The sequence below is a fragment of the Salmo trutta genome, chromosome 20 (assembly GCF_901001165.1).
Source record: "Salmo trutta chromosome 20, fSalTru1.1, whole genome shotgun sequence".
In the NCBI taxonomy this organism is placed as follows: Eukaryota; Metazoa; Chordata; class Actinopteri; order Salmoniformes; family Salmonidae; genus Salmo; species Salmo trutta.
In genome coordinates, this window is record NC_042976.1 from 49,985,074 (window position 1) to 50,010,931 (window position 25,858).

General features: G+C 41.5%; 1 protein-coding gene across 21 annotated transcripts in view; it reads left to right on the plus strand.

Moving 5' to 3' along the window:
- Positions 1-25,858, plus strand: part of LOC115156214 (leucine-rich repeat flightless-interacting protein 2) — a 90,157-nt gene that overhangs the window by 44,359 nt on the left and 19,940 nt on the right. For 6 of the 21 annotated variants that reach the window (XM_029703622.1, XM_029703613.1, XM_029703600.1 and 3 more), the window contains exons 2-17: positions 2,697-2,783; positions 10,399-10,416; positions 10,693-10,761; positions 11,839-11,883; positions 13,514-13,564; positions 13,866-13,901; positions 17,600-17,680; positions 17,771-17,812; positions 18,259-18,324; positions 18,585-18,650; positions 20,624-20,698; positions 20,982-21,026; positions 21,436-21,498; positions 22,118-22,195; positions 24,735-24,836; positions 25,673-25,825. In XM_029703622.1, coding sequence (XP_029559482.1) covers positions 2,697-2,783; positions 10,399-10,416; positions 10,693-10,761; positions 11,839-11,883; positions 13,514-13,564; positions 13,866-13,901; positions 17,600-17,680; positions 17,771-17,812; positions 18,259-18,324; positions 18,585-18,650; positions 20,624-20,698; positions 20,982-21,026; positions 21,436-21,498; positions 22,118-22,195; positions 24,735-24,836; positions 25,673-25,825 — 1,077 coding nt within the window. Of the gene's footprint in view, positions 1-2,696; positions 2,784-10,398; positions 10,417-10,692; positions 10,762-10,814; positions 11,548-11,838; positions 11,884-13,513; positions 13,565-13,865; positions 13,902-17,599; positions 17,681-17,770; positions 17,813-18,258; positions 18,325-18,584; positions 18,651-20,623; positions 20,699-20,981; positions 21,027-21,435; positions 21,499-22,117; positions 22,196-24,734; positions 24,837-25,672; positions 25,826-25,858 lie in introns of those variants that run through there. The other 15 variants (XM_029703618.1, XM_029703620.1, XM_029703619.1 and 12 more) reach the window with 13 other exon arrangements.

The window sequence follows — 25,858 nt, forward strand, 5'->3', positions numbered from 1 at the left end:
GATCAAGATCCCTTTTGCCTTAAACTGGGTAGGCACTACACAACTTTTAAAATCCTAACATCGTAGGGCCTCCCGAGTGGCGCAGCGGTCTAAGGCACAGCAGTGCTTGAGGCGTCACTACAGATCCGGGTTCGATCCCGAGCAGTTGCGACCGGGAGACCCATTAGTCGTCCGGGTTAGGGAAGGGTTTGGCTGGCCGGGATGTCCTTGTCCCATCGTGCTCTAGCGACCCCTGTGGCGGGCCAGGCTCATGCACGGTCGCCAGTTGTACGGTGTTTCCTCTGACACATTGGTGCGGCTGGCTTTTGGGTTAAGCGAACAACGAGTCCGTACGGGAGTTGCGGTGATGGGACAAGACTGTAACTACCAATTGGATACCACGAAATTGGGGTGAAAAAGGGTAAAAAAAAATACTAACATCGTTGAGCCTCTCACATTAAACAACAGTCTTTCCTGTAGTTTTTCTTTTGTGTTGCCAATATAGTGGTGCGCACTCTAAACGATGTGGCACAGACAGGGTCAAGATTCTTCACTTGGTGTTGAGTATTCTCCCTACCACGCTGTCTCGTGAAAACAATGATGTGATTAGTTTGTAACGTAGCTACGAGCTCTGGCTCAAAGCAGCCTCATAATCATTCAGACATTCACAATTGCCATACAGAGTTGAAATATCTAGCCAACATTTTGAATTGAATTACATTGCTTGTGAACTTCAAAGCTGTAACGATTTTACACTTTACCTTTGGATAAAGGCAAGTACGAATGCATACTAGTAGTAGTCATCTCTCCTGCTCGAGTCTACACATTCTGTGTGACTCGAAACAACGTCATCATCTCACTGGCTTCTTATCTATTACTAATCACCGATCTCAAAACTTGTCGTTGCACATCTCACACTACAAAGCATTGCAGATTTTTGTGCCGATAAAATCAAACATGTTTGAGCAGTCCCAGACGTCCCGATATTTTCAAAGACTATATCGGTAGCCCTCCAGATTGTGTCAGATGCTTCCAAGCGCAGAATAAGGCTTATGGGCTTGCCAGAGTCCTATTTAAACCCCCTCAGCTGACATTTACACTCCTCTAACCACTACTGCGTCATCCACCTTTCCTCAATTGGACTCTGTGTCCTCTGCCAGTGGTGTATGCTGGTACAGAAACAAAGGCCCTATTCCAATCGAAAATGCATCCTCCTTCCTTACTCCGTTCCTTAAAGGGATCCCTGATCTCACACGGTTGAATAGGTGAAGGCAGGGCTAGCTTTCATCTATTTTAATCATGTGAGATCAGTGATTACTTCGAGGAAGGCAGGACTAATTTCAACAGGGCCTAGATCTGTAGTGTGGAGTTCACCGTTCAAGGCAGTGGAGTGTAAACTGGTCTAGAATGTGACAACGACAGGGAGTTCTCTCTCACTCTGGCCTGTATGTCACACCCAAAATGTGAATGAGGAGGACCTTTTTAAACACATTGAAATGTGTATGTATAAGATGCAGGGCATAAGGAATATATTTCTGTTTCAGTGCATGTGGGAGTGTGTTTTTGTGTGTACCAGACCTTTGCTTTATGGGAGTTTTCCTGTTACTTGAGCAAATGGGCCGCAGTTGGGGAAACGCAGAAGGGCGAGGGAGGAGGGGTTACAGTATTCTGTGCATGTCTAGCTTACACAGTGACCCCGCCTAGAGGCAACATGTTCCCGGCCACATTCTGACAGCCTCAGGGGCAGGAAGGAAGTGCTTACTCACTCTCTCTTACGCACACACACTCTCTCGCTCTCGCTCTCACTCACCCACCCTCTGAGACAGATCCTTTTAAGGAAAAAGCCTTGCTCTCACTCAAGTGAAGCCGAGTCAACACACACAAGTACACACTGCTTGCGTAAACACACTGACACGCAAACATAAAGCATTGCCACACCCAAAGTAATGTGTTCACGTAAATATACAAACAAGAATACACAATCTAAATGTGGAGTACTGCATATAGATTTTTTTTATCAAGGGTTGCATGTAGGGCTGTGATGGTCATGGGATGACTGTAATTGGGCAGCCAAATGACCGAGGTCTCCGTAATAATCGTTCAAATCGATTTTCTCCTCATCTGCCCCTGAATGAATGTACTACCATAGACATAGAATGAATAGAACGGGTGTCCCCTTTCAAGTCAATGGTGGACAGGCAGCCATTGCGAGTCAACCATAGGAGCAGAGCAGGAAGTAAAAGCAGGATGTGTACCCATCAATTTGTGCTGTGATTTCTTGATTCAACTCAACTGACATTACAAAAAATACATTCCATTGCATGAGCCCCATCAGTTAACATAATTTGAATGAACATTCTACATTTCAGCAAGGAGGAACAAAGTTTGATCACGTTGTTAAGTCTGTTACCGCAGAAACGAAATCAACTGCACTAATGCCCTGCCGTCCTGTCTTCAGTCAGCTGTTCGTTTCACTATTTTTTTTAAATTTGAATTAAACGGTTAGGACTGTTTTATTTTCATCACGGTCTTCATCCAAAACCGCCGGTTACACGTTATACATGAATTGTCCCTGCCCTAGGGAACAGGAGCCCTATCAAGGAAATGGATATCTGGTCACATTGTCTCTATTCATATATGTTGGTGTTAATGCTAAACTAACAATCTCTCTCATTCTCCTTTGCTCTTTATTCATCCTATCTTTCTCTCTAATTTAGGCAGAGGCCAGGCTGGCAGCAAAGAGGGCGGCCAGGGCAGAGGCCCGAGAAATCCGTATGAAGGAGCTGGAGAGACAACAGAAAGAGGTACAACTAGAGGGCACTATATTCCCAATACACACATAATGTACACACTTACGTTATACAGCACATAGACCACATGCACACAGACATGCATGCAAAATTAGTATCCATATCTGCAGAACTTCAATACAACTACACTTCCAAATGACAGACATAACAGACCAGGTGCAATAATGTACCTTACAAAGACTTGGTCCCAAAACTACACCAAGCTTTAGGCACCATGAATCACGTCACAAGTTTAGGGAGACGGTTCGGGAAGCTGGAGGGTCACATGGGGCCAGGGTTGGTCATTAAAGGCGAAGGCATTTCCTCTGGACAGTGTTTCATGAAGCTGAGGGTCCTTTCATCCTGTGCCAGGGTGGGGACAGAGGTCACCAGTGTTAATGGTGTACTGTTATCACTATAGCCCAGCACGAGAGTGCACAGCTGGGGATTTCTACCAAACAAATTAGCATACACTCTTAACACCGTGAGTATAAACAACAAGCAAGAACATTGTCATTAGAGATCCGGGGAATTAGGGATTCCAGTTTTGCCTTTTTGGAACCATCTTTTCTTACTAAGATGATTCTAATCTTAAAAAGTGATCTTGAAGTTATACAATCTTTACATCTAGTATATTCTGGAACACATGGTGCTTACTAGTTGCCAACCCTGATTTTGGTTTACCCTTCGTACGTACAGTAGCAGAAGCGGTCAAATTGGTGGGAAATTGGACTGCTTATGCTCTTTGACCCAGTGAGAGAGCATGATAAAATCCAGTTGACCTGGAGGTCTTAAAAGCACTTAACCCTCACCTGAGCTTGACCAGTACCTGCAATGGCTGAACTCACCAAATAGCATCGGTAATTGACGCTCTTGTTCAGTTGTCATATGACCAAGGATGCATCGGTGAATGTGTACTATTTCTTAATGTAACGGAACTATAAAGCATGTTGCTTTGGTCCAATAGATGTTTACATTGTGTTCAGCTGTTGTATTTGGATAGTTTTTTTTTATTGGCTGAGATTTGTATTAGTAGTGTCTCTAGGTTAGTTTCCAGCTGTGATATTAAGTAATGGCTCTGATTGGACCATATGAGATTGTAAATCCATCAGTCTCAGTTAGTACTCCATCAAGCAGGACTGGGGTAAATTCCATTTCAGTCAAAATTAAATACATGAATTGGACATTTCCTATTAGAAAATATTGGGTAGTTTTCAGTTCATTAAAGTTATGTAAATCAGAGTGATGTATTACCTGAGAGGGACTAAAGCATTGCATTATGCTACATGCTCCCTGCTAGCTTTGCCTCCCTCTTGGTTCTGCAGACTCAAGAACCTTTTAGGTTCATTAAATCACCATTTGGCTTGACTCTGCCGATAGAGGCTCTAATCTCTAGATTTTTACTTGTGTGTGTGTGTGATCTGATGTGTTACATGGTGATTGTGTCTTGCTGTGGTTTAGTACCTCTGATCCCTACCTAAGGGAGCCTCACCTTTCTTGGGTCACTATTCTTAGACCACAATAATCCTACAGAAAGCTTTACAGTCACTGCTCACTCTTACTCCAACATTGCTACCCTGCTCTAAGAAACCATATGTTCTTGCCTTAACGTACAGAATGATCACTGTGATAGTACACTAAACAAGTAAAGTACTATGATGTGAGTTTCTCATTACATTTAGCATTTGTCCCATTTTAGATGTGAAATTTGCCAGCAATGAGAGACGAATGCCATATGCTCACACATTTAAAACATGTGGTTGAGCAAACAGTGCACCATCCCTGTGTTATGGTAGACATGCATGAGCAGGCACACCCCCTCCTGTCATACTCACCGGATTAACAGTCAGTGTTCAGATTAGTCTGGTCAGGAGGTGTGTTTGGTATGTGTGTTTGTGTGAATGTGTATGTGTGTGTGTAGCTTAAACCCTCAACCCAAGTCCCAAAGTAGCTTAACGGGCTGTCCTCCTTAGTGAAGCCTCTTGTTGACTAACAGTGGTTTGTTTTGCTGCTCCAACGATGTTATGTCTGGACAACACTACTATGCTTTCCACTACTGTCCGGATGATAACTTTAGGAGATATCCTCTTCAATTGTAGAAGCACTCAAGCCAGAAGAGTGGATTGCTAGCTGTATGTCTACAGTAGTGCTAACCTAAATCATCAGGTTGTGTTTGTAGTGTCGTCTGAGTCTCTGGACTGGGAACTTTTAACCTCCTTGATCCCGTCTGCATGGCAGGCCATCGTCATTGGCGACATCTGTATGGAACACCCTAAGTTTGCACCGTGACCGCAGCAGGACGGCCGGGCGGTGGTTGGCGGGGAGGGGGTTTCGGGCTGCCCTTAAAGGGCGTCCGGGGACCCCTCCAAATAGAAAGGTGAGCCGGTATGTCTGAAGCTAGTTCGGACGGGAAGCGAGAGGTACAGTACCTAAGCTGATTGTGTAACTAACTCATCTGATGAATGGTCTTGCACTGAACGAGGCAAGGTAATTGTTTACGGGTTTATTTACACTTGAAAAATTAATAGTGATGCTTTTCGTTCTTGACCATTTATCAAATACTTTGGTCGGGCCCGGATATGAAGTTTACCTTCATTTGCAATCTCTGCTTTGAAATCTTCTTAAATCCCAAACAATTTCTGTAATGAAATCGGCAGAAAAATCGGTATTCTTGATTGACATGTTGCTGTGAGGCACTTTAAGCACGCTGGTTCTCAGAACAACTTTTCCAGAATGCTGACTCCAACGTGCCTCTCAGACGCTGAGCCGAAAAGCTTGTCACGTTTCCTTTGTTGGTAGAAGCTAGGTATCTTTTGCTCTGAGGTCAAAGAGAGCTCAGCTGTCAAAGCTTGGAAGAAGAGGTTCCAGTATCACCTTTGTTTGTTTGGCATACCTGTGGCAATGGGACATATGTGTATGGTACTGTAAGTACACATGTTCCTGCATGATATTTTGGAGATGAAATGGCAAACGCATTTGTTCAGCTCTCAGGTCCTTGAAGGTGACCAACTTCGAAAGAGAAACGCTGACACAAAGGTTAACTCTAACAATAAGTGCTTTCCCGACAGGTCTCAGGCATTAACCTTAACAAAGGGTCAGTAAATCTGCCGTGAGGGGAGTTTGTCAAGGTTGGGGCAAGATCTTTTGGCCAAACCAATGGAGCAAGCACGGACATAGACGTCAGGCAGAAAAAGCATTAATTGAGACTGATGGACTTGTGGGGTCAAGAAGTGGTAGGGCGTCGTCTGAACAGCACTTCTAGATAATGAATGAAGAGTAACAGTGGATGAAAGGGTCAGCCCAACTGATGATGGATCTGTAGAACTGAGAATCGCACACCAGCCAAAGCATATACTGCAGGGCTGAAAGCGAGAGAGTGCTGTTAAATGTGGATTAGTGGCCCACTGACAGGCCAGTGAAACTGGAGGGGTAGGGTGTCTTTAAAACCAGAAAAAGCATTGTTGGCTGGGGATTGGGGGACAGTATAGAAGAGGTGGCACATTTTTCACATAGTTCGTAGAGCGATTTTGGTTCAGCGACCACAGCTTCTAGACTGAGCTCAAAGGTACAGCATATGAAACATTGAAACATGTTGTTCAACAAAATCGGAAAGAGTTAGCTTGTTTGCTCAAGTGGACCTCTACCGAGACAGATCATATACTTTAAGGAACCACTCAGGGAGTTAATCAAACTTCGCTTGGTCAGTGCAATAACTAATGCATTTCATGATAAATACATTTCTAAGCTTGTATGAAGTGAATGCATCTCATAGTGTTGTGGGAAGGTTTGGTCTCCAGCTTTGTCTTTGGGGTCTGTTTTGGATCATTTAACGCTGTAGTTTCCCCAATTCAGGTCTATTAGAATAGTTTTTTTTTTAACTGCATGTACCTGCTAATGAAGACGGCTAGTGCCGTTCTGAGTGAAAACTGTTTTTGTCTATGTATAAACTATAAATATCCCAATGCTTAAGATGTTTAGAGGGGTTTACTACATAGCGGGTTTGAGGACCTAACTTTGGTCAGTTCTGAGTTCAACTTGGTATAACCGTTGACATAAAGGTGGCTCACCTTCTAGCCAGGCCAATTTCTATGGCAACGAATACTTCAGCTCTAACCTGTTAACTCCACGTTATCCTGAAAGAAGTCTCTGGGCCGTGAGTTGAGCAATTAAATCAGATGTCCTCCCTCTCACAAAGACTGCATTATCATCCCTTCATCTGGAGAATAGTTGATGATCTTTTATGTTAAATATAGTAATAATGAAAGACCTGTCACACTACAAATTTTGTAATGTCAGGATGCATTTAGAACTTCAGTTGCTGTAAAACCTTCGTATGACTTAATACAATTATTTTATCGATAGTGGGGGGGAAAGGGTAATTGATAAGCAGAAAGACTGCATTAATAATACACGTAATGAAATGAAGACGGCCCGTCTAATAGCTTTTTTCTCATAGCCTGAATTTGCAGGATTACCTTTCTTACACACAGTTACTCGCTTGGATTGAGTTAGTGACGAGTGCGGGATCAATATCCACCTTCGAAACATGGATGAAGCCTGAGTTTGAACTAGTCTTCAGTAATGTGCTAGGTCTTATTTATTTAAACAGCATATTGAAGTTAGAAGCAATAGGATTTGAAGCAATAGCCTACAACTATTTTAACACCGTTTCGCGCTGCTCTGAGACAAGCATGGGGACTGGTCTTGATAAATCAATTTGATTTTGATTTTCACTGAATCTCCATTTGGGTATTGGTTAGACTAGAATTAGAAAATGAGGGTGAAGAAATGTAATGCTCTTAGTGTAACCTTTATTTAACTAGGCAAGTCAGTTAAGAACAAAATCTTATTTACAAGGACAGCCTACTCCTCCCTCCCTGTCGGGGAATTGAACCCCGGTCTCCCGCATGCCCTGGCCTGCCCGCACAACATGGGGATTCTTTCGCTAAATAGCCCAGTACTGTACTACTGACCGTAACGTTGTGCAGCGCCATATTTTCCATTCCGTGCTAACAGAAACCGAGCGTTTTTCATTTATCTTGTAATAGAAACACCATAATATTATTCCAATTAATTAAGCAAGTACCAATCAAAAGTTTGGACACACCCACTCATTCCAGGATTTTTCTTTATTTTTACTAGTTTCTACGTTGTAGAATAATAGTGAAGACATTGCAACTATGAAATAACACATGGAATCAGTTAAGAACAAAAAGAAATGTAATGCTCTTAGTGAAACCTTTATTTAACTAGGTAAGTCAGTTAAGAACAAATTCTTATTTACAAGGACAGCCTACTCCTTACTCCCCGTCAGGGAATTGAACCCGGTCTCCCGGGGTGCCCGCATTCTCTAGTACAGCCATTATTGAAGGTGCTTGAGGTCACCAAGACATGGTCTGCTCATCCTTATGTAAGGAATTAGGCACTTTCCCATGTTTACTACAGTATGTATTGTAGGCTATGTTTACTTGTCAGACTGCACAGTAGCCTAATAAACAAATGCAGGTGGCTTATCTTCAAAATGCTTTAAATGCTTTATCCAAATGTAAAAGCATATACTGTACACTACTGTATTTCTTCATCAGCATCTTTATGCTTTCGTTAATAAAATAATGATAAAAATACTCTTTCAAAATGCAGATGTTGATTTAGTTATGGATCCATAACGAATTACTATGGGAATAAATATCACATAATTACAGAAATATTGGAACAAAGATGTCTAATGAAGGCAAATAAATTGTTGTTTACTGAAATACGCTTTCAAACCCACATGGTCACATTGTACAGCGTCATTATGGCTATTAGCAGGGCTATATTTTGGCCTTTTATAAATATTATTTGGGCCTTGTTATTCAGATTACAATCGCTCAATGTCATTTTTTTTTAACGAAATAATCTCCAAAATATCGTTATATATAGTCTTCCCGCTGTGGACGTCTATTTCAGCACCATTTCGCGCTGCTCTGAGACAAGCAAGAAACGAAAATGTTCAATTATTTTCCATGCTGTTCTTAAGATATGTGTTGACTGAATATAAGCTGTTGATGTCTGCTAAATAATCAAGTTAGGTTTCTCCAGAAATAAATGAATCTAAATAACAAACTGGCTTTATTTACAAATTAGTGAGAATGTCTCACGCCATGTTCAAGAATTGCCTTTTTTTTCGCTCACTCTAGGTTAAATGAAAACAAAATCTCCAAAATATCGTTAGTTTTTAAAGAAAGCTATTATTATTATTAATTAATTTCGAATTAGATAAAAAAGACCCTTAGATATTCTCACAGATCCTAATGGAAAATGCCCCTTAGATATTAATTTAGAATCCTCCAATCCCCTAAATGTAATTATTGGCGGAGAGTCACGTCATTGAAAAACATATTTTTTTTTAGATATACTGTAGGCCTACCATAGGCGAAGTGAGTGTTGGTTACGCTACAATTAGGGTGTGGAAATGTTATGCCCGTTAGATATTTAATTTAGAATCCTCTAATCCTCTCCTCTAGCCTACTCCCGACTGTCACGTTGTACAGCGCAATATTTTCCATTCCATCCTGATGGAAACCCTGAGGGTTTCATTTTTCGTTTTTCTCGGAATAGAAACACCATAGTATTAATCAAATAAATTATGCCAAATTTCGTAAAATCAATCCCATCTACCAAGGTTTTAAATTCTCTAGTAAAGCCAATATGGGAGACTATCAAATGCTTCTCAAAGTTGCCCTCTGTTGATCAAACTAGCACATTAATGTTAAAAAATGGCTGACAATTGAATAACGTGCCACGGAATGCTGCAGCAGCCCGCAAGGTGTGCTGCAGTATGACGCAACTTTTAAAGGAGGAACCACTGTAGATCTAGCTAGTGTCGTAGTATACCCTTTCGTTCTTTAGGAAATCTGGCTATGAAAGTCTAGTTACTGGGGTTTTGTCTGCTACCTATTTGTACAGCAGCACTGACTGAAATGCATGTCGTTTTTTAGGATCTCTTCAAAGGTAATTGAGATTTAAAATAAGGCAATATTGGTGAATCATAGAATAATGTGTTGACACTGTCGCTGAGGAACATCCCCTCCTAGAAAGAAACAGGCCATGTTTTGGATCTTGTCAAAACATGACTTGACTTGAGAAAAGTGTACAGTATTTTGGCTGATTGCCTCGTGTGCCAGGTGACACGGGTCATGCTACTGTTGAGATGCCAACATGCTGTCACTAACCTTAAGGAGCCACGGTCGGAAAGAATCCTGCTTACCCTGGTGACTCCAATCACATGGTCCCTCCCGAGACCATCATGTGAACTCTTGAGACGTTCCTGGGGTCGGTTACTGTTGGCCTGCCACGCTATGTCCATGCCACATTCCACAGCCAAGTCCCTGTCATAAGCAATAACCTGCCTCTGTGTGGACACCACCCTAATTATTGTACTGTTCTCTCGCTTTCTATGTAGCTTTAAATACATACCGTATACAGCTTTACATTCTCTCTCGCCCTCCTTGCGGTGGTCTATCATGTTTTATCTCTCTCTGTTCCCCAATGTCACTCTTTTTTCTTTTATTCTTTCCCTTTCTGTCCCTGATTCCTGGTTCCTCTCCTCCATTGCCCTGGCTGCTCCTCCTGTGGTGTTAATTTATAGATCTATCAGGTTCAGAAGGTAGGATTCTTTCCCACCCCCCACATTTTCTGTACTGTTTTTCTACTTTCATTATCATCTTGTAAAATGATTTTTTACTACTGACGTTTTTTTCTTTCTTCAATTTAGACATGCATCCCGGTATAAATGTGTTAGTTATTTGTTACAAAAATGTCTATGCCAATATAAAATCACCATGGTTTAGACTACATAGTACATATAGCTAGATAATAATGATTGTTCGATGAGCTGTGAGTTTCCACCCTTCCTTCCTCTTCTCTCACGCTCTTTCCTCAGAAATATTACGGCTTGGACAACAAATCAGACAAAGTAGACAGCGAATGGGGACACATCGAGCAATGGATGGTACAGTCAATAACAAGATTGACAAACTAAGCGTTGTTAATGAATTAGCTGCACTATCAGTTGTGGAATAATTGCTTGTATTGAATAATGCATGAAAGTAATTCACTATCACTCTCTTTCAATATTCAAAGCTGTTAATAATGCTAGAGAGGCAGTGGTATGTTGTGAATGTTCTTAGCCACGGGGAATAGCTGAGATTAAAAAAAGGGCTTTCCTCTTAAACCTATATGGCATTTGCTTTTCATATTTTTTTGAGAGGCTTTTGTGTGCAATATACCTTTAGCCTACAAGTTCTAGAGCGGATTGTTGATTTATAAGGCCGCACATCTAATGATAATCAACAGAATTGATGTGCATGTTGAATGGGTTTGGATCTGCATGTCCTATCCCTTTTCGTGTAGACTGCCTGTGTTTTGATGATCCCCTTGACTGCCAAGCGACGGTCTTATTCTTGCAGTTTTCCTGGATGGTTCAGATCCACCAGACTGGACACTGTGTGACATAGGTCTCTCCTGTCATATTGTGTTTTTAAAAGACAAATGCTGAATTATGTGAAGATATTGGAAAACGATAACAAGTAACCAACCACAACGTGTGATGAAAGCTACAGTTGCAGGACAGGAACTAATCTCTGTCCTGTCTGTCTGTCTGTGTAACCATGTCTGCTTGAGTGGTTGGGTGACAGGATCAGTATCCATGGCCACAGTGATGTGATGAACTGGAGGCATGGCTGCTTAGGGAATGAATGCAGTGCACTTGACCATTGAGAATTGTTCACTTTCAAAGGTTAGCAGGCAATTACCCTTCACTTTCAATTCTCCTCAGTTTAATAGCCACAGTTGAATTGGAAAAGGTGTGCATACATGCTAGAAGTCCTCCTTGGGAATAATGCTGTGTGAGTTTTTGCACGTAAGTGTGCGCGTTTGAGTTTGTCTGTTTGTTTGGGTGCTTGCTGAAACCCCTCTGACGTGCCTATATGAACATCAATGTTGACATTGTCCTAAGTGTTTCATCCTTCCCCTGTCATTTGAACCTTGACCTCTACCTGTGTCCTATTTTCCTTTTTCATTCCTCCAGGAGGACAGTGAGAGGTACTCACGCCCCACACAAAGACATACTTCGGTGTGTATTCCTCTCCCCCTATCATCCACCATCTCTCTTTGCACCTTCCTGTCTCCATTAATTTCTTTGAACTGTGACTTGATACCTTGGGAACTCAGGTGCTGGAGAGTCACAATGTCAGCAGGCTTTTGTTCAAGTGACGATGATATTTGTCTCCTATCAGTCAATACACTCCAATATCCAATCCATACTAGGATACTATTTAGTATGGGTTGATAGGCAATATTTTGCCTTATATCATGTAGTATGCTTGTTGGGATAAACAGTGAGGTCTGAAATTATTGACACCCTTGATAAAGATGAGCAAAAATGACTGTATAAAATAAATAATTCAAATACTGAGTTATACTGGGGAAATAATTTTATACTTATACAATTGCTCAGAGAAAAAAATGTAATTTTAACCCTTATCTGTTAGAGAAAAACAGTACTACTTGTTAAACAAGTAGTACTGTTTTTCTCTAACAGATAAGGGTTAAAATTATTGACACCCCTGTTTTCAATACCTTACCTTGGGAGGATAACGGCACTGAGCCTTTTTCTAAAATGTTTTATGAGTTGGAGAACACATTGGGACCATTCCTACATACAGAATCCTTCCAGATCCTTGATATCCTTTGTCTGTGCTTATGGACTGCTCTCTTCACTTCAAACAGGTTTTCAATGGGTTTCTGGTCTGGAGACTGAGATGGCCATTACAAATTGTTGATTTTATGGCCAATTAACAATTTATTTATGGATGTGTTTGGGGTTATTGTCTTGCGGGAAGATCCACTTGCACCAAGTTTCAGCCTTCTGCCAGAGGCAATCGGGTTTGTGCCTAAAATGTCCTGGTACTGGGTAATGTTCATGATGCCATTGACCTTAACAAGGGCCCCGGGACCAGTGGAAGCAAAATAGCCACATAACATCAAATATCCACCACCATATTTTACAAGGTTATTTTTGAGTGACATCTGGCAAAAGGCACATCATATACCCATAGCATAGCGAAATAAAGAGCAATGACGTGGTGCACATATCTGCACATGTGATGTGGGTACGCAGTTTTCGGGGACCACTTTTGGCTCGTGAGCGCTACTTTCAGAACTACTGGCTAAAAAGTATACGAAAGTACCGGAGAATCTCTTTAAACATCTCTTTCCGTGAGCAATTCCGTGAGCAATAAAATAGGATAATTTCCCAATCTTTTTGAGCATACAATATAGCTCAGTATAGTATTTATTTATCATTTTTGCTAAGGGTGCCAATAATTTCACACACTGTCATTCAGTGTGGCCCACTCTGACTCCACTTCCCTGGGCCATTGAGCTGTCCTCTCGGGCATATAATCTGGTTTGTACAGCCAGTCTGGGGAGCACAGAGAAAGAGGTCACAGTCAAGTCATTTACAGACCGAGGGGGGAGATTCATTTCTGCGGTGTTTCAGTGAACCATGTTAAACATCAGGGTTGGGGTGAAATTACATTTCAATTCATGGAGTAAATTGTGTATCAAAAAATGAATTGGAATTTCTGTTTCTTTCTTAATTTGACTGTTAAACCACATATTAAATATTTTTCCCCCCCAAGTACAGATGTTGTACTGGACAATCGAAGAACATCTACTTAATTTTTTTGTTTCCCACACAGATCTCAGACGATGATGAGCGGATGTCTGTGGGCAGCCGAGGCAGTGTGAGGGTCAGTATCACTCTAACGCTGCCATCTTTTGTTTTCAATCTAATTGCAGAATTTCTGACTATCGGTAAAGAGGCTTGAGGTAGAAGTTGCCCCTAAACACAGATCTTGGATCAGATTTTCCAGTTACAAATCCTAACTGTAACCATTAGGGACAGTAAAACCAGTGGTTAGGGCAATTTCTACCAACTTGCATAAAGAGGTAAGCATGAGTGTTTCCATAGCTGCTCAGAAGGGGGTAACCAGTACAACCATCACTTGGTGCTTAAACCCTTGGTGACGATGCTCTTATGTCTTTGGGCAGTCGGATCTTGATGCAATAGGGGCCTACGGAAGAGGGGTAAGACTTAACCTGCTGTGAGATTAACCTGGAGTGATCATCTAACCCTACTGCATCCCATAATGGTCTTTATGTCAGTTTTTAGTAACACCATGTAGTTGTTAGTTTACCATTTAAACTCTATTCAGAACAAGGCAACAATGGATTACCAAAACATGACAGTCCTCTTAGGAGAAAATCAAGCATACCAGGATCAGACACCAGCCATGTAATTTTGTCCCTTAGCGACAGCAAAATAGTTTCACAGGAAAGCTTACAAATTGTTGGGTAGATGTTGGTTCATTATTATTTCATTGTTAACTCATCAGTTTGATTAACTGCAGATGTGATAGTTACTAATCGTGGTTTAATGTGTGTTGGGAAGATTGCAATGCATTGTTAACCTACAGTGGTTCGTCCTTTAAAGATGCAGCGTACTGCGGTGCAGCTTGCATGGTCTTTCAGAATTATATGGCACGTTATTTGAGTGTGAACCACTGGTACCATTAATGCTAGTTAGTGCTAGTTTGACCACCAGAGGGCATCTTTGAGAAGTATTTGATTGCCTTCAATAGTGGCTGTACGAGAGAATGCAGGCATGCGGGAGACCGGGATTCAATTCCCTGACGGGGAGGAAGGAGTAGGCTGTTCTTAACTGACTTGCCTAGTTAAATAAAAGTTACACTAAGAGCATAACATTTCTGCACCCTAATTGTATAATTGTAGTCTAACCAATACCCAAATGGAGATTAAGTGAAGATAAAAAATCTAATTGATTTATCAAGACCAGTCCCCATGCTTGTCTCAGAGCAGTGCGAAACGGTGCTATAATAGTTGTATGCTTTTGCTTCTAACTTCAAAATGCTCTTTAAATAAGACCTACAACACTTTTAACAGCAAATTACGCAACACTAGTATGACTCATGTCATCTTTGATAGGCCTACAGTATATCGAAAAATATGACGTGACTCTCCGCCAATAATTACAAATAAAGGATATTTCTGTAATTCAGTGATATTTATTCCCATGGTCATTCATTATGGATCCATAACTAAATAAACATCGGCATTTTGAAAGAGTATTTTTATCATTATTTTATTAATGAAAGCTTAAAGATGCCATTATTAGTTACATTGTTTTAGTTTGAACGTGCAGACTGCCACTTAGAACAGAACAGCGGGAATGTTTCCCTAGTCAGCACCATTATTAGTGCAGTGCCCCTTAAATATTTTGAAGACTATTTGGTTTTCAAATAACGTAAAATGAGCGAGGGGGAAAAAGGATTCTTGAACATTGGGTGAGACATTGTTACTAATTTATAAATAAAGCCAGTTGGTTATTTATAATTTATTTCTGTTTGTAGAGGGGGAGAAACCAAAAACCTACAGGTCAATACCCGAGGCCGGCACGGGTGTTGAACCAGCATCTGTAGCAACACAGCTTGCACTGCTATGCAGTGTCTTAGACCGTTGCGCCACTCAGGCACTGTACAATGTGACCAGCCGGGAGTGGCCTACAGTACTACAGTAAGAGCAAAATAATCATAATAAAATCCTTAGTGTAACAGTTTTAGTAAGTAATACTAAAGTCGTGCACAATTATCAGTTTCTATTTAGGTTTATGTCGCCCATTCATTGTCAGAGACACAGTAGGACCCAAAAGCATAATCAGTGCTCTAACCCCCCTTTGTGCTGGTCTGGAGCAATGAAATGGTGACGCAGGGTACCGTACTAAACCACAAATTACCTCGAAATCCCGCAGTATAATCGCAAACCTTTTAGTGGAGCAACCACTTTATCCAGCTTTGGGTTTGTGTGTCTGTATTTGTCAAAAACATTAGCATGGACGACTTATTGTAGGGTGTTTCAGACATGGTGTGTACTCTGGAGAAAGTTGACATGATTGTGTGATGACACAAAGCCTGACTAATTGACGTTTGTGTTCTAAAGTTGAGTTGAATGTTATATTTAACAATGAGGCCTGAGGGATGTGGTATATTGGCCATATACCACAAACCCCCAAGGTACCTTAATGCTATTATAAACTGGTTACCAATGTAATTAGAGCAGTAAAATTAACTTTTGTCAAACCCGTGGTATACGGTCTGATATACCACGGCTGTCAGTCAATCAGCATTCAGGGCTCGAACTACCCAGTTTAATACCATTTACCATCTGAACCACTAATGATTGCCCCTCTGAGGTATGTGCTTCAATGCTTAATAACCCTAAACAAGCACTTGTCTTACATGTTTATTTAATCAAACCATAATTAGCTTGTTTGGTTACATTATAGCTTAATCTTGGGTGTTAGAATGGTTCATTTCTTCAGTGGACTACTAGGTTTGTCCCTGGCTAGTGCGATGGAGTAAATCGACTGTTATAGAGCTGGCTAGCCTGACTGCCAACTGTCTGCTCCAAAACAAACACAAGTTGCATCATAAATGGCACCCTATTCCTTTTATAGTGACTACTTTTGACCAGGGCCCATAGGGATCTGGTCAAAAGTAGTGCACTATATAGTGAATCGGGTGCCATTTGGGACTTAGACACAGACTCAGAACTATTTTAGGCACTGTTGTCTGAGTTCTCATAGAGAAATGTTTTATGGTGAGTAATCATGGAAAATACTGTAGTGTTAAAGAATTGTAGTTAAATGAGAAATAAGTCCTTAAAGGGAGACAGACGCAAGTTTTTAAAACCGAAAAAGGGATGGGTCTAGACCTAGTTGTGAGTTTGGGGTTTTCTTGGCTGCTGCAATGGTTTGCATGTTTTACCCAAACTAGAAAGTAACCTGTGGCTGATGTCTTTATCAGTTTGGTGGTGATGGGAATCCATCCACAGTTTTTATGCGAGTAAAGTGATACTGTATAAAAAATAATCATGGCAACTGTGATGGAAACAGGAAGTTTTTATAAATGCTGACAGATCATTTGTTCGCTCAACATGGTGCGATCTTTTTGTATCCTGAAAATGTATTATGTGAGAAATGGCAATGGAGTCACATAGTGTATAGTCCTCCCACTACGACTCGGGAAACTAATGCAGGCTACAGATTAAATGAATTATGATGAACTTCACAGGGTGGTGAAAGTGCACGGTGATCGAGATGCTCCTTTCCAATAAATATCAAGGGTCTTATTCTGGTGACATGATGGATCGATGCATGACTGCCGTTTGACAAATACAAATATTCTCGGTCTTATCCATACTAATCTCATGTAGACTTCCCTACCCCCACTGGATCTGCGAGCTGTTGGCTAGAGTGTGGCTAGAGAGCACGTGCCAAGATCAGAGTAGGCACATTTTGCTATTTAACGCAACAGTTTTTGTGACAAAACTATTGGTCGAGTTGAATTGTATTCACTACATAAAAACTGAAGCGAAAAAGTAAATCACGCACTGATTTTTATCTGCAACAAGTCAGTTTGGTGGAAACTCGCCACTTGTGGGAAAATGTGCATATTTTCTTTTTGTGGATTTTAGAATATCCACATAAAAATCTGTTGCCATTTGGATGGAAACCTAGACACTGAGGCAAATGCAAGGTGTCTTCCTGCCTTGCACGTGTTGTATTTTATTCTGTGACATTAATTTGACATGTCAGTATTTAGTGGGTGTGGCTCCACGTATACCGTTTCCATGATGGCTTTTCCCATTGGGCGGGAAAGGCATCCTGACACACACCTTTACCCGCCTCCTCAATCCCCCTCTCCCAGGGCTCCTCGTCCCTTTCACAGGAGAAGGACAAGAAGTCCAAGAAAAAGAAGAAACACAAAGACAAACACAAAGATCGTGACGTATGTAAAGACTGTGACCTTTAAGAATAGCCCAAATTGAAAAATTATTGCCGTTTTGTTGCTCATTTGCATGTCTTCTGTTCCTTACAGAGCAACGGCTATGACAATGAGTACAGTGCTATATCCAGTCGGGTTAGTAGTGCCTTTTAACCTGTAGTACCTGGCTAGTGTCCAGCAGGGTGAATGGATGGATGCCAATAGGTTCAAGTGGACAGGTTTTAAAGTTGACTTCAGTTAAATGATTGCAGACGAAATGTGTGTGTTTTAGTACGTACGCATTGAGGGAATTTCAGGATACTGGGGTTTTCATACCACACAATTCAGTACTTTTAGTTTCCGTATTCCTTATTCCATCAGTCCACTGTTTATATTGACAAAGGTCATTCTTGACCACATTGAACTATTCCAGGATACTTGCAGTTTCTTGACTGTTTCATTTTGTTCAAATTCGGCTTCAGTGAGGGTAGTTATGGTTATTATTTTGCAGGCAGAGGGGTGCTATTTAGCATGGTGTGCTGTAGTTAAGTGCCTTGCAGTTAATTAGGCTTTATCTCCCTCTCCTCTTCGCCCACTCTCAGAGCTCCAGACTCGGTGATGAGAGCACTAGCAGGGTCTCTCGCTCGTCCAGACTAGATCTGCAGCCGGTGGGTTCCCTCTCTTCCTCTTTCCCTCTCCCTCTTTCTTTCTTTTAGAGTTTTGGCAATAGCCCTACTGCTTTTATTCTACCAATAAGGAACCATTTTTTAATTCAATCAATTGATCTGTATAAGATAGAAAGCGGAACTTGCGGAGGTAACTCTAAGGGCTTGAATTGAGGCAAAAATGTGGTCTGTTTGGTAGCAGTCTTTAATGTTAATGTAGACACCAGGGGTTATCTCTCTCTCTCCTCCTCACCCACTCTCAGAGCTCCAGACTCAGTGATGAGAGCATTAGCAAGGTCTCTCGCTCCTCCAGACTGGACCTGCAGCCGGTGGGTGTTGTGTGACTGACTGTGCGTTAACACTTTGGTGTTAACTACTGAATGCTGGACCCCACTTCTGACCCCAAATGTGTTTAGGGATATGTACTGTACCAGTCAAAAGTTTGGACCTACTCATTCAAGGGTTTTTCTTTATTTTTACTATTTTCTACATTGTAGAATAATAGTGAAGACATCAAAAATATGAAATAACACATATGGAATCATGTAGTAAACAAAAAAGTGTTAAACAAATCAAAATATATTTGAAATTCTTAAAAGTAGCCACCTTTTGCCTTGATGACAGCTTTGCACACTTTTGGGATTATTCTACAATGTAGAAAATAATCAAAATAAAGAAAAACCCTTGAATGAGTAGGTACAAACCTTTGACTGGTACTCTGTATATCTTACTTTATACTCACTCGTCTCTCTTTCTCCGCATGGCTTGTCCACTAACCATTGACTCAAGTGATATCTGCAAGTCTGACACCTCTCACCGAGTGTGTTGTTTTTTTCTTCCAGTTCACCTGTGTTTTTTTGTTCTTTACTTGTTTTGCTGTAACACTCTCTTTAGAGTAGCCGCCTTTAGCTTTAAATGGAGATATGTTCTCTTGTTAAGCATCTATGCCAAATGTATTTATGTCAGAATTGTGTTTGAGTCGGCATGTTTTTTTATTTATTTTTATTTTATCACCATTGATACTTTGGAACGACACTGTAAATTTGTGTGAATTAAATTATGGGTGCAAAAATAATGGTCATGGACAAAGACACCCCTTGAATTCATGATATACACTGAGTGTGCATAACATTATGAACACCCGCTCTTTCCACAACAGACTGACCAGGTGAATCCAGGTGAAAGCTATGATCCCTTATTGATGTCACTAGTGAAATCGTCTTCAATCAGTGTAGATGAAGGGGAGGAGACAGGTTAAATAAGGATTTTTAAGCCTTGACAGTTGAGACATGGATTTTGTAAGTGCCATTCAGAGGGTGAATGAGCAAGACAACAGATTTGTGTCTTTGAACGGGGTGCTAGGTTCTAAATAACAGGGTAAAAAACAGACGGACGTCTATAAAAGCTCAAACAAGTTTATTCACCCAAAGGGTCAGACAGCTGAAAAATATATGTTCCCACCAGCACAAATACACATACTCCAATTTAGGTGAACTCCTCCTTCCCTCTAAACATTACATATTTATTGCTAGGCAGGAAGTTAAGTGATGTGGGTAATAAATTGTTCCTTCTCCCTTAATCTGACCTGACCTCAGCCCCCATTCCTCACTAATCCACAGCTCTTCACCCTTATCAGTGACCGCAACCATGTGATTGCCTTTCCTTTACTCAGTACATTCCAAGCCCCTGGCTCATATCCAACATGAATTGACCCCACCGTATACATTCCTTCTACAGATAACCATTAACTTTTGGTATTGAAATCAGACTGTGGTCCTTCTCATTTTCATAGGATACCTGATAATTAACAATATTTCAAGTTTAGAAGTCAGAACCCATCAGTGGTATGGTAGTAGGTGCCAGGCGCACCAGCTTGTGTGTTAAGAACTGCAATGCTGCTGGGTTTTTCACGTTCAACAGTTTCCCATGTGTATTAAGAATGGTCCACCACCCAAAGGACATCCAGGCAACTTGACACACCTTTGGGAAGCATTGGAGTCAACATGGGCCAGCATCCCTGTTCGAAAGCTTTCAACACCTTATATAATCCATGCCCTGGCGAATTGGGGCTGTTCTGAGGGCAAAAGAGGGTATAACTAGGTGCAAGTGGGTTTTCCTAATGTTTTGTATACTCCGTGTACATTCTGTAGTGTTGTGTGGAGTTCCTCTGAATGGTATTGTCATTGGCCATTTGCCTTTACATCTAAACACATTTCAACTGAGGTTTCTTAGTCATTTCCGTTTCCTCTCTCTTGCTGTGTTGTTTCTCTTTCAATCCCTCTCCCTCTTTCCCTCGTCTTAGGCAACCTATGCTTCCTCTGACCTTAACAGCAACAATGGTCTGTCCTCTTCTAGGCAACGGCTTTCTTCCTACGAGGTCTGTTCACGCATGCGCGTGCACACACCCAAACACATATACCTCAAATCCTATATCAAGGCAATATTACCTCTCCTGAGCTGTGCACTCCCAGAACTGCTCCCAGATCAGTTTTTGCAGTCTTGCCAACAAGTTGGCCGTGACAATTACCGTAGTAGTTGGCAAGGCGGCACATACAGATCTTGGACCAGGCTAGATCACATGGCCTTACCATTGTTGTTACCCAGGCACTGACTACAGTGTGAATACATGTTGTGACAAGTCTTACCCACACTCCATTTAGTCATCCGTGCTACTCAGCCAGATCTCCTACCGGCGCCGTCACAGGGTTTGTGATGCCATTCATTAGTGTGATCTTTGACCCCACCCATTATGATACTTCATATGCTACCTGTAACACACGCATTGCTCTGCCTGTTGTCACCTGAAAGACACTGTTTTTATCACAAGATCATCTTTAAAGTAAGCACTCAAGTACTTTTTAGTTTCATAGTGTAACCAGTGGCTTTAGGAGCCATTCTGTAATTATCAAGAAGTTCTGATCACACTTATAGTAGCAACAATTTACTTTTGGGTGTTTGGATTTTACTGGAGAAGTTACTGTGCACTGAAGAAGCTATGATTATGTCACTGTGTCGTGTAGATTAGCAAGCATGTCTCCGAGAGCACTGCTGCGAATATTATGTTATTGCAATCCTGTTTGTGTGTGTGTGTGACGTCCGATCCCATCCCTGCAGGGCTCTTTATATGAGGACAGTCTGTACAGTGGGTCTCGACGGGTGACCGGCTCCAGCTCTCGTGTAAGACTCCCAATGCTTGTGTTTGTGTGTGTGGCAGTAAACCCAAGTGTCCTAAACACGTGACATTCCCTTACTTGTAACATCTTATATCCCCTCTGCATCTAATAGATGACATGCGGTCACTAACCTTTCCGTTTGAGTGCTCAACCGAAAGATTGATAGGAATATTATCGTCCGGGCCTATAATTGAGATAGTTGAGGAAATTGCTTCACTAATTGCAATGCGAGTGTTTTAAATTAGGCTTATATGTGTATGTAGGGCATGTCTGTGAGTAACTGGAATGTATATGACATATGTTCTGTTCATGGTTATTTTATTAGCTTTTGCATGATGTGTTCTGTTTTTCCGTCATGAGTTTTAGTTTCCAGAGTGTTTAGCTGTGTTTGTGCTGTTGTTATGACACACATTCACTTTGGTGCAACTGCTCAGTTGGTTGGCGCATGGTGCTTGCAGGTCGTGGGTTCGGTTCCCTGTGAACGTTAATGCACTGAATAGCTCTGTTGGCTCAGGATTTCTCTACTTGTCGCCTGGTGTGCGTATGTGAGTGGGTACTGCAGACGTGCATGTGTGTGTTCTTGTGTGTGTGCACACTGATGATGGTGTATGTGCCCTCCCCAGCATTCAGAGTACAATAGTTATCGCGGCAGCGGTTCCAGGGCGTCCTCCAGGGCCAGCTCAGCCCGTGCCAGCCCAGTGGTGAGCTTCCCTTCTCAGTCACACTGTTCAGCCATGGAGCATTAAAGTGGCACGACCCTCTCGCAAGCATTTAATCACAAACCGAGTATTCTTTTACACTGGATTAGTTATATTGTTTTAAGATTTAAAGGTAGACTTAGCGAAATTACGTTGCCAGCAGCAACGATGGAGGTTTTGAGATGAGCGAGAGATGCAACATTTCGCTCTCACGCAGTTACACACAGTATCTGCCCATGTGCACGGTTTTGCTTCACGCTGTGTAGAGCGTGGTAGCCAGGGCACCAAAACAGCAGAGAAGTTGAGTTTTGCGCTTCAACGTTCTTAGTTGTTGCAAAAATTGATACACTATGCTGTTCACTTTCTGTGTCTGTCAAATATCGCTGAGTCTACCTTTTAAAGTAAACCTTCAAAGGTCGTTTTTTTCAGGTGAATTTTATGTATGGTGATATACAGTGCATTCGGAAAGTATTCAGACCCCTTGACTTTTTCCACATTTTGTTACGTTAGACTTATTCTAAAATTGATTTAAAAAATTTTTTTAATCTTCATCAATCTACACACAATACCCCATAATGACAAAGCAAAAACAGTTGACATTTTAGCAAATGTATTAAAAATCTAAACTGAAATTTCACATTTACATAACTATTCAAACCCTTTACTCAGTACTTTGTTGAAGCACCTTTGGCAGCAATTACAGCCTCGAGTCTTCTTGGGTATGACGCTACAAGCTTGGCACACCTGTATTTGGGGAGTTTCTCCCATTCCTCTCTGCAGATCCTCTCAAGCTCTGTCAGGTTGGATGGGGAGCGTCGCTGCACAGCTATTTTTAGGTCTCTCCAGAGATGTTTGATCGGGTTCAGGTCTGGCCTCTGGCTGGGCCACTCAAGGAAATTCAGACTTGTTCCGAAGCCACTCCTGTGTTGTCTTAGCTGGGTGCTTAGGGTCGTTGTCCTGTTGGAAGGTAAAACCTCCGCCCCAGTCTGAGGTCTGGAGCCGGTTTTCATCAAGGATCTCTCTTTATTTCATCCATTTAAAATAAGGCTGTAACGTAACAAAATTTGTATAAAATAAAGGGGTCTGAATAATTTGTGAACTTGTGAACATGTTAGTGGTTTAGGCATTGTTTTCTATGTCATTTTAAAATGTTTATCCACTAAAGTATTTGTCCATTGCAATACAATTATACTATAACGTTGAAAATTGGCTCCTGATTTGCTGATTCAGTCCACTGTTCATAAGCGGTTAATAGAGAATTGGAATGGAAACAGTAGCCGATTTGAGGCAATCGGTCACAATATCCACCATCTCAAAGGTCTTTAGTTTATGGTTGTTAGTGATGATTGACACAGCATGATGCTGCGTCATGCCAAAATATATCTTGGATTTGCCCTGTGCCGTTTGGATTTTGTGTTTTGTTAGACAACCAGGATAGAAATACATATACATAACTTTAGATAAGTACTAGGGCTGTGAAGGTCATGGAATTTAGGATGACGGTTACTGGCAAGCCAAATGACTGCAGTCACCTTAATAACCGTTCGAATAGTAACACACAAAAATATATTTCTTCCTCCGTTCCTGACGGCATGTGCTGCCATAGAAATAGAATTAATAGAACAGGCGTCCACGTTCAAGTCAATAATGGCATAATGTGTGGACTGGCGGCAATTTCAGGTGTACCCATAGGAGTAAAGCAAGGAGCAAAAGCAGGAGGAGTACCTATCAATGTGTTATTCAACTCAACTGACATTACAGAGCCACATTCGTTAACACCATTTGAATTAACATTCTACGTTACTGTGGAATGTAGAATGTTTGCTACAACACCTTGCTCATTTCAGAAAGGCGCAACCGAGTTTCATTACATTGATAAGAGTCCATATTACCGCAGAAATGGACTCAACCACTCGAATAACCGGCCATCCCGTTTTCAGTCAGCTGTTCGTTCCACCCCCCAAAAAATGGTATATATACAATCTAAACTGTTATGACGGTTATTTTATATTCCAAAACTATCGGTTACGTGGTTATACAGTAATTGTGTCATCCCTAATAAATACATAACTGGCATCTTTCAGACTGAGATTGTTGTAACAGACAAGGTGATATCTGAGACCCAGTACAATTTCTTGCTGTACCTCATATATTTGTGTTGAGAGGTTGCCCAGAAATGCCTCTGATTTTAATTGTCAACTCTGGGCAGATATTTTATTAACCAGGGGCAAGAATATGAAGACTAGTTGACATCTGGTATGCTGGGGCATCCTACCTTAACAAATCATCAAACTTTAAGGTCTTTCTTTACAGGAATGAATTAACATGTGGGCTACTGTATGCCCTGTTTAGTATGCTCATTTCTCTATACAGCTGTAGCCCGATCCTTGTTCCGTTTAACACAGATTCTCCATTTGGCCATGATTGTGTGTTTTCATTCATAGATGTGTTTTGGTTGGAAAAAGGCAGTGTGTGAGAGGGATTCAGACAGTGCCCAACCTGAATATACTTTGTCCTATTGCGCCCCCTGGTGGGCAACTAGGATGATGACTGCAACTCTGTGGCCAGTTTCCTGCGCAGCGCAGCCACCAGCAGTGGCCTGCCCAGAGACCTGGATCACATGACCATCCCCAATTTATCGGACGTGAGTGGGGCAGCACTGCCCGCCCAGAGTCATGCCAGGGCATGTCAGTGTGGTCTCAACTTACATATAAAGACTGGCTTCTTCTGTGTGGAGTGGGGGGTAGACCTAAAGAGACTAATTACTGTCTGACTTGCTGTGTGAAGTGGTAGCCTGGATTGTGCTGTCAACTCCTACTGTATGGTCATTGTCATTGTCACACCTGGAAGATGGGTGAGAGGAGACCTTAGAAAGTGTTTTTAGAACTGAAGAGATGTCATCAACAGGGGTACTAGTGAATAAAAAATATGAATTGCAAATCTATAGCATGCAGGTGGATGGTTTCTTATAGATAGACCAAGAGTCTTTGTAGAATGGGACTAACAACAGTATGGTCTGTGTCGTGGACTAGAAGTACCATTAACTATTTTAGAATGTAGGAATTCCTGTAACCAGCATTGATGCTGATTGATACTCATATTGTTCACTTCCCAAACATAGCATGCTGAATACTCTGTACAGTTTGATGGCCATATGTAACATGTTGCAGTATGTGATGGATCATAACAATGAACATTGCACGGCATTGAAGTTGAGACAGCTGTACATTTTTTAAATTAACTTACCCAGTAACTGGTGTGTTATAACAGCATTTAAACTGCTCATGGTTTATGATTGGATGGAAAGATTACTGACTTCCCCCCCACAGCTTGTTAGGGATAATGTGATTGGACAAAGTGGAGTAAGGTAAAGATGTGATGAGGACATTGCGTGTGAATCCGTGGCCTACCGGACCCTTCTCTAGGCCCTAAAGTCATAATGTTACCCCTGTTCTAATAGTTTCTGCCCGTTGTTCCCAGGTGGAGGACAGAGATTACCTGGAAAAGGGATCTCGAGCCGCTTCCACCCTATCGGCAGCCACCCTCGCCTCGCTGGGTGGGTCTTCCTCCCGGAGAGAAAGTGGTGAAACGTCAATCACTGGCGACACAGAAACCTCCATACGAGAGATCAAGGTAAAGGTTACAAAAACATGGGTGTCCTAGAAC